The sequence below is a fragment of the Rhinatrema bivittatum genome, chromosome 10 (genome assembly GCF_901001135.1).
Source record: "Rhinatrema bivittatum chromosome 10, aRhiBiv1.1, whole genome shotgun sequence".
Lineage (NCBI taxonomy): Eukaryota > Metazoa > Chordata > Amphibia > Gymnophiona > Rhinatrematidae > Rhinatrema > Rhinatrema bivittatum.
This window is the reverse complement of record NC_042624.1, coordinates 54,433,170-54,442,693: the sequence shown is the minus strand read 5'-3', so window position 1 is coordinate 54,442,693 and position 9,524 is coordinate 54,433,170. Positions and strand designations below refer to the sequence as shown.

Sequence of the window (9,524 nt, the reverse complement as noted above, 5' to 3'; positions counted from 1 at the left end):
CTACTGGAGATCTTCACACAACCTCAGTCACAAGATTTTAATGAACGCCACAAACTGGAGTGGGCGGACTGTTGGGTTCAGCATCCTTTTTGAAGGCCAAGCTATTTTCAAAGTTTTGCTCCCCCCGACTCCCAGTTGCAGCTCTGGACAAATATTTAAGAGGGGTATGGGGGGGGGGGGGGGGGGGGGGGGGGGGGTGAGGAAGGAGTCTGTACACCAAATCCTGCCTCAAGTATCTCTCCTGTATATGGCATGCACCATGCCACAGTATGGCAAAGTGCCACAGCACAGCTGCCCCTCACCACACTGCACTAGTGCTGTATTTGGGAACTTCTCAGGTTCACTCATCTAGAGATTTTCAAATAAGATGAAGTGAGCGAGCTGGGGAAAGTTAAATCCACAAAAAAACCCAAAAACATTTTTTAGTGAATTATGATTAGCACAATTTGCTGAATTCTACAAAATCCCAATTTGTAAGTATGAAGTTACAGATTTTATAAATGAATGACACGGTTTTGATCAATTTATAAAATCAAGAACTGAGGTCACTCTCCATTTCCCTCTCATTTATATTACTAAAATATATTTACATTACTGTACAGAATGGTAATATGTCCAATTTGCTTCCTATTGAGATGCTACAGACCATGTCTGATCCCTGGCTTTCCCTTCACCCTTTTTTTTTTTGCAAATAGGGATACTCTCGAATTTTGTTACCTGTACTGGAAGGCCATTCCATGCATTCATCACCCTGCAGATGAGGAAATATTTTCTAATGTTGCTCCCAAGTCTACCTCCTTCAGTCTTCTATCATAACCTTCTATTCTTGAATCTCCTTTCCACTAATAAAGGTTTGCTTCTTATGCATTACAATAAAACCCTATTATCCAGTACTCAAGCAACTAGAAAGCTCAACTCATGGGACTTCCACAGAGTAGGGAGCACACATCATACTGAGCACTGAAGGTCGCCAGGACTCCAGTCAAGAAGGTTTAAACAGAATACTAATCAACATTTAAAAGTAAGAGAGGACTCTGGCTAGGCCTCTAGCAGAGTTAGTATTTCCTGGACAATTTGAATGGATTTCTAGTCTCTATTCCTTGCTTAGATATTACTGTCTTGAATGACAGGGGAGGGTTTGGGTTCATAGAGGGGAGATAATTTGAAAGTATGAACTGCTTGTTCACTGTTACTATGTCTATTGCATGAGATACATAAGAAACCAATGTTTTGGTATCTTTTAATAAACAGTTCTAAATAAAAAAGTAAGGGAGGAAAAGAACTCTCAGATAACCAGCAAGGATTATTCCCCATGCATGCCAGACAGTGGGGCTTTGGTTGTATTTATTTGAATCTCTCTACCATATCCCATTTCTCTCTCCCCTTTCCTCTAGAAAATATTTAGGTTCTTCAGTCTCACCCTGTAGGCTTCTTGGTGCAAACTCTGCACCATTTTAGTAGACTTACTTTCTCTGGACCTATTCCTACTGTATCTCTCCTTTGAGGGATATGGCCTTGTACAGGTCCTTGGTGAGGCCTCACTTGAAGTACTGTGTTCAGTTTTGGAGTCCATATCTCAAAAGGGACAAAGACAGGATGGAGGCAGTCCAGAGAAGAGCAATCAATATGGTGTGGAGTCTGTATGAGAAGACCTATGAGGAGAGGCTAAAGGATATGAATATGTATACCCTGGAAGAGAGGAGGTGCAGGGGAGATATGATACAGACCTTCAGATACCTAAAAGATTTTAATGATGCACAATCGAAAAACCTTTTCCAATGGAAAGAAATCAGTAGAACCTAGGGGTCACGAGATGAAACTCCAGGAAGGATGACGTCAGGAAATATTTCTTCATGGAAAGAGTGGTAGATGCCTGGTATGCCCTTCCGGAGGAGGAGGTGAAGACAAAAATAGTGAAAGAATTCAAAGGGGCATGGGATAAAAACTATGGATCCCTAAAGAATACAGGATGGAAATGAAGAAAGGAGTAGCATGATGGTAACTTGCTAGTGCAGCGGTTACCGCCCTTAACCAATAAGCCTGATACTCCTTGCTGCTGAAGCAGAGAGCAATGTTGAGTTGCATCAAACGTAACGGGGAATTGGATTAAAAAAGCAACCAAGGGCCTGACTTACAGTCTGGTAATCTATTAAGCATGGGGATAATCTGTACTGCGCGGCAGATAAAGCCATGGGCTTGCTGGGCAGGCTGGATCATTTGGTCATTTTCTGCCATCATTTCTATGTTTCACAACTGGACACCCTCCCAAATGAGGTCTCACCTTTCTTTCTACTGGGCATGTCTCTCCCCCTGTGCACCCTAGCATTCCTCTACCCACCAGCTTTGTGACTGATGATCACATACGATCATCCCTACATCCTAATACCAACTTCTCCTCATCTTGGTCCATGTATCCTGTCCCCACCCTATGAATACTATAATATTTATAATTCTGAGCAAAAGGAACTTTTTCAAAGTTTTATAGTGTTTCTTGACCTTTTGTTCTTCACAATCTCTGTATCCCCTGTTGTCTGTGATCATCTTTTTTTCTTGTGCCTTCCTCCTGATATTTTCTCCTCTCACCACTTTAACATTTTTCTTCATTATGCTTTTGTATTCTGTATTTTATTCTGTTTGATTCTGTCTATTACAACATTCAGTTCATTTTTTCTTCCACCCATTAGTTTGTTCCTCTTTCTAATCGCTTGCACATTTTGCTACTTTCTTTTGCTTCATTTTTTCCCCCTCTTCCTCTTAGTAAATCCTCTCTCTTCTTGTACTCTTCTACCAACCCCCTATATTCCCCTTTACCCACCTCTGAGAAAAGTTTGCATTGTGGCCTAGAATGCGCCTTCTGCTTGGTTCAGAGCAACTGTAAGGGCTTTCAGTTCCAGATGGCAGCACGGAGAAGCCCTCCTGAAGCACCGCTTATAATGCGGGCCCCATACAGCATCCATCAGCACAGACACTGTAGCCTGCTGCACTGTTCAAATAAGTTTGTTTTATACTGAAGAGAAAGTGTTCTACATTGGAAAGATTTAAACTTACAAAGAACAGCAGGGCTACCACACTGTGTTCTGATATGAGGTTTATTCCTCAAAATTTTCAAAGTTAGTATTAAAAAAACCCAAACCTCGGAAAATCTATTTTTGCAAACTTTTTTCCACTGTGACAGTACAGTTCTGAAAGGACATACATACACATTTTACATTAGAAATGCATTACAACAGGGAGATCCGTCTCTCTTCCCTACTCCTCCACCAATTTCTAGCAAGGTTATTATTGCAAGTGCTATCTGCATAAAGTCCACCACAGCAAAACCATGGTTGAGCTTTATATTTGGAGCGCAAGTTTTCAACACAACTCATCTCTATTTTACATGATCTTCTCTTTACAATTATAAAATTAATTACAACAGACTAAAACCCAAACGTGTAGTAACAGGATAAAATTAAGCAGTACCTTCTAAATGCTACCAATCAATTTTTTCAGCGGTAACATTTACTGATCCTCTAATGTAAAAAGTGCCAATCACATAACCCATTATCAGAAAGGTTATGTTGGAGTTTCTGAAAAAAATGACAGTTGCATCAAATATATATATATTATGTACCATATTATACTGTTCCGACAATATCAACGACTGTCCTTTTGAGAAAATTAAGAGAAAATCCTTTGTACAAAGCTAGGCAACATATGTTCATTTCTATAAAAGTCCAACAAATATTCCTTTTCCTCTTTTGAAGGCATGTTAGAAACTTTCCTCACAGAAAACTGAAAAAATAAAGATTCTTCGAGAAGTCTGGAAGAAGTTTACAGTACTGTGTTTCCTCATTGTAGTGCTGAGCTCTGAAATTCTAAAAAGGCAGTGCCTGTCAAAAATTGCTTATTGCTTGAGTTTGTTTAGTGGGAATTTGGTCATTTTAAAGTTGAGGGCAAAGTGACCCGCTGTTCATCCATTCTCTTCTCTTGAGATCTCAAAATAAGGCTAAAGAAATCCTCATCAGGTACTGTGCGTCCCTTAGCTGCTGGTGGGGGAGGAGCGCATCTTTGATCATCCAATCTGGAGCCCTAGAAATGGAAGACAAAATATTTAAATTTAACTGACAGAAGTAAGGAACACTGCAAGAAAAAACATTTAGCAGTTAATTTTCAAAAGCTTAGTCAGGAGTCACTTGCATGAGTCACATATATACCTGAGTGGATTTTCAGTCACCTAAAAATGTATGCACGAGTTCGTAACATGCGTAACAGTGTTCATTTGGGTGAAGATGATCAGGGACAATATTTATGCATATAAAACTTACATTTTCAGAAGTTGTGTGTAAACAGCATGCCTCTCGTAGCTTTACATCTCATTTTGCAATGGGTAAAGTTACATGCTTATTCAAACCCAATTTATACAGGTACCTTATGTTTGAAAAATCAGTTTTATGCATGCTTGCAATTACACCCAACTTTGTTTTGTGCATGTCTATTAATATTTGAAATATATAGTAAAACAAACAAAAATAGAAAAAACCCAATCAACTATAAACAAAAAAAGAAAACCACCATATTGTCAGTTTCATAAAGAAAAAAATATTACTTTAGTTATGAAGAAAGATCATCAGAGGAGGCAAGAAGATATATGTATACAAATAAACTTATAGCTAGATGAAAAGCCAAAAATATAATACAATCTCTCAAAGAAAAATAGCTTTAAACCAAGTAGAAAACAAAAAGAATATCTGGGAAAGGGGGGGGATTTGAATAGCACGCTTGGTTACAAACTTACAGGGTCATTTATCAAATCGCGTTAGAGCCCTAATGCCCGCCATAACGCATGCGATAAATAACGCATCACGAGATGTGTATGCACATTTCTAAAATGTAGTCAAAAGAGAGGAGTCTGGGCTGAGTTTAAGAAAATGCGGGGTGTTTTAACATTGCGTGCGATAGCGCAACACATTTTAACGCCAGAAATAACTACACCTTTTTTCCTGGCATAATGCTGTGCAATATGCCCGTTTCGGGCTGGAGTGGAGTGGCGAGAGAGCATCTGAGGTGGCACACATTAGTCAACTATTTATACCACTGTAGGAGGGTCAGCTAGTAATGAGGTGAGTTTTGGTGGTGGTCTAAGTTTTGGGGGGCAGTTTTACAAGCACAGACAGAGGTACAAACAGCACAATTCATATCAGTGAAGATTTGATGTGATTTGGAGTGAGGAGTATATTGTACAAATTTCATCTTTGTGTTCCTTTCCTCTCTCCAAATCACATCAAATCTTCACTAATGTGTACTGTGCTGTTTGTACCTCTGTCTGTGCTTGTAAAACTGCCCTCCAACTGCAGGTTTGTTTTGTCATTTATGAAGAAAATCTCTACTACATCACAATGCTACTTGTACATGTGAAAGCATTAAATGTTGCTCAACACAGCAGCAGTCCATTCAAAATAATTCTGTTCCTTATCCACAGACCTGTTCTGTCACTGCTTCCAGGGTAAGGATGGTGAACTCTAGCTTTCAAGAACCTCAAAAGCAGGTCCTGTTTTCATGATTGCCACAATAAATATTCATGAAGTATATCTGCATACATTTGATTCAAAGCCCAGGTTAATTTTGCAGTTTGACTATCCCAAAAATCAGACTGGTGTTTATGGCAGTCGAGGATCAGTGCTTACCATCACTGTCTTAGGAGTCCTGGAGAAAAGCAAGTTTGCTTACCGTAAACAGTGTTTCCATAGATAGCAGGATGAATTAGCCATGCTGTCGTGGGATCTGTCAATCAGGTCTGGGAGGCAGAGCTACCAAAATGATGTCAGAGCTTTGCTCTGAGGCTGCGCGTGGTTTCCCATGCTCGGATCAACTCTCCTCAGTCTGTGATAAAGCAAGCGTGGTCGTAGGGTACAACGGTTGACTGTGCAGGAGGTGGGCGGGTCAGCATGGCTAATTCATCCTGCTATCTATGGAAACACCGTTTATGCTAAGCAAACTTGCTTTTTCCCGTCGATAGCAGGGCTGATGTAGCCATGCTATCGTGGGAGTCCGAAGCTCCTTAACATGCTGCATAGAATTATTTCAGTTAGTATCGTGCATAAAGCGTGTTGCCAATCATGTACCAGTCGACTCCGCCTGTGGTTCCTTTAATGAATGCAATAATGTCCGTCCCAATCTGGCATCTTCCGCTGTCTGCTGGTCCAAGCAGTAATAGGAGGTGAACGTGTGAAGAGACGCCCACGTGGCGGCTTTGCAGATGTCTAGCGGTGGAACGTGTTTCAAATGAGCCAGCGAAGCTGTTACTGCTCTGGCTCGATGAGCCGTAGGACGAGACGGTAAGTCGATCTGCTGTTTGTTATAGCAGAAAAGTATGCACTGAGTAATCCATCTACAGATAGTTCGTTTAGCTACTGGTAGTCCAGGAGCATTTGGATTGAAAGAGACAAATAGTTGTGAGACTGTTAGGGGACTGGGTTCGTTGCTTATAGTAAGCCAATGCGCGCAGAAGTTTCTCACGTTCGTTCTGATGCGGCTTCAGGCAGAACGTAGGTAATTCAATAGACTGGTTGAGATGAAATTGAGATACCACCTTCGGTAGAAAGGGAGGATGGGTTCGAAGGAGCACTTTATCGTGGTGAAACTGAAGATATGGAGTATAATGTACCAAGGCTTGTAACTCACTAACTCGGCGAGCTGAGGTGACTGCAACTAGGAAAACTACTTTCCAAGTGAGGTATTTGAGATGTGCCGCGTCCATTGGTTCGAATAGTGCCAGCATCAACTGTTCCAGTACCAGACTGAGGTTCCATGTCACGGGGGGTTTTGTTATGAGAGGGCGAAGGTGAGTAAGCCCCCTGAGGAATCGCGAAACCATTGGATGATGAGAGATCGGATGTCCCTCATGTAGTCGGTGAAACGCAGCTATAGCACTAAGGTGAACTCGAACAGAAGCTGTGGCAAGGCCTGCTACGTGCAAGGTATGTAGATACGTGAGAAGCATGTCTGTGGGGCATGTGAATGGATCCGCCCCGTTGACATGCACCACTCCGCATATCGTTTCCATTTGAATTAATGGCTATTAATCAATTATACTTAGGGAATTGATAGCTGCGTCTTGTGGACGGCTTCCTGGAGGCCAGAATTACGTTTTGTACGGAAACTGAGAATTCCTGTTCAGCGAGAAGGATCCGCTCAATCTCCATGCCATCAGATGTAATGAGGCGTGGAGCAGATGCAGGAGAGAGCCTCCTTCCTGTGATAGTAGGTCTTCTTGATTTGGTAAGTAGAAGGGCTCCGCTGTGGACAGCTGGAGTAGGTGCATGTACCACGGTTGACGCGATCACGCAGGTGCTATCAGAATCAATTGTGCTTAGTCTTGCATGCATTTTTGCAACGTTTTGGTGATAAGAGGAATGGGGGGGGGGGGACGCGTACATTAAGGTTTCCGTCCATGGAATGAGAAAGGCATCCTGGGAGGTCCTGTACTGACTCGGCCAGACCGAGCAGAAGCGAGGCAGTTTTCGGTTCGCTTCTGTGGTGTTGAAGCCACCGCATGAATGGCCGCTGCCATGTGTCCCAACACTGTTAGAATTTGCTGAGCTGACGCATCGTGGTGCGTCTGTCGTATGGCAGGAACACTGTTGTATTGTGTCCAACAGGGTTCCTATAAACTGAAGCCTTTGGGTAGGCTGCAGATGGGATTTTTTGTAGTTGACTAGGCCCAACTGGTCGAGGTGGAAGATCATATCCTGTAAGTTCCTCTGGAGCGTCTGAGGGTCTGACGCTATGAGGAGCCAATTGTCCAGATAAGGAAAAATTATAATTCCCCGTTGACGGAGGAACGCCACCACCACCGCCATGCACTTGGTGAATACCCTGGGTGCTGCCGAGAGGCCGAAGGGCAGTACCCTGTATTGGAAGTGCTGGCCCTGAACTTGAAAGGATAGGTATTGCCAGGAGAAAGGATGCATACATGAGTGTATGCATCCTTGAGATCTAAAGAACACATCCAAGCCATGGGAGGAATCAGGGGTAGGATGGACTTGAGGGATATCCTCTTGAATTTTTCCTTGACTATGAATTTGCTGAGGTCTCGGAGATCCAAGATTGGGCAGAGACCCCCAGATTTCTTTGGAATGAGGAAATATGGGGAGTAGAACCCCCGTGTCATGGTTGGATGGAAGGAATTGACGAATTGCCTGTTGATGAAGTAATGGTCGACACTTCCTTCTGCAACTACACGAGGTTGGATCTTGGCACCCTGGATGTCAGGTGGGGCAGGGGCGGTAAACCTCAGGAAGGGGATTCGTACCCGGAATGGACGATATCCAGCTCCCACTGATCCGATGTGATCGCTTCCCACTGCTGAAGGTGATCTGTTATGCCTTCTGCTAGAAACCAGTTGTGATGGTGGCGGAGCGAAGTCTAAAAAGATGGGTTGGACTTCGATGCGGTAGGTGGTGGTTGTGCTGCTGGACGCTGGGGGCGCTGACGGCCTCTGCAATTTTGAGGGCTTATGGTTGCTGTTGTAGAGGGTGATACGGCGGCGTCCTATAAGAAGTGTATGGACGGTATGGGCAGCGTTGGAAGGACGATCTGTTCGGGGTATAGTAGACCCCTCGAGGTTGGGGTAGGACTGAGCTGGCGGTGAGAGATTACACTGCTACCGATTGTTCCTTCAGTTGCGCAATTGTGTCCTGGAACTGGGGCCAAAGAGATTATCCCCTTTGCAGGGCAGATTGGCCAGTATGTCATGGACGTCAGGTCTTATAGAGCTAGTGTGAAGCCATGCCACTCTGCGTGCTGCGATAGTCCCCACCGAAACCCTAGAAGAGGCCTCAAAACTCTCGTATACGGTACAGAGTAGATGTCTGATGGCTTCTTCAACGTCCTGTAGTAGGACCGGATCCGCTGGAGTGTGAGGTTGTGACTCAGAACCTTTTTAAGGCGCTGTATACAGTTGTATATGTACTGAATAATGTAAAACTGATGACTTATCCGGGCAGTTAACATGGAGGCTTGAAATGTTTTCTTAGCAAAGTCGTCTAAAGATTTCAAGTCTCTTCCAGGTGGTGTGGAGGAATGAGTTTTTGATTTTTTTGGCTCGCGCCATAGCGGATTCTACCATCACAGAGGCGTGAGGTAGTTGAGTCTGAGATAGAAGGACGACTTTTGCATTTTAAAACTTAAGGTCCATTTTCCGGGAGACTGCCGGTAGTTTGAAGGGTGACTCCCATGAACGCTCAAGAACCGAATCCAGAACCTTATGCAGTGGCAGAGCTGTGGGTTCCGCCGGCAGGTCGAAGATCTTTAGCAATCCTAGGGTGTCCGCTCTAGGATCTGGTATCTTTTGTATGTCCAGGTTGAGAGCTTTCCCCATCTTTTCCAGAAATTTGGGATAAGTAAGATCCTCGGGCGGAGAGTACGGTTCAGCCTGTTGTTCCTCTGGTTCCGAGGGATATCCCGTTGACATGTCAGGAGTGGTAGTGTGACCCGTCGGTGACTCTGGATGAGATGGAAAATCCTGTGGTGGTGGTAATGTG

General features: G+C 43.5%; 1 protein-coding gene across 4 annotated transcripts in view; it reads right to left on the bottom strand.

Moving 5' to 3' along the window:
• Positions 1–3,071: 3,071 nt before the first annotated feature.
• Positions 3,072–9,524, bottom strand: part of GPSM2 (G protein signaling modulator 2) — a 110,338-nt gene continuing 103,885 nt past the window's right edge. For all 4 annotated transcript variants that reach the window (XM_029618055.1, XM_029618058.1, XM_029618054.1 and 1 more), the window contains one exon: positions 3,072–4,071. In XM_029618055.1, coding sequence (XP_029473915.1) covers positions 3,919–4,071 — 153 coding nt within the window. In that variant the 3' untranslated portion in view covers positions 3,072–3,918. The remainder of the gene's footprint in view (positions 4,072–9,524) is intronic.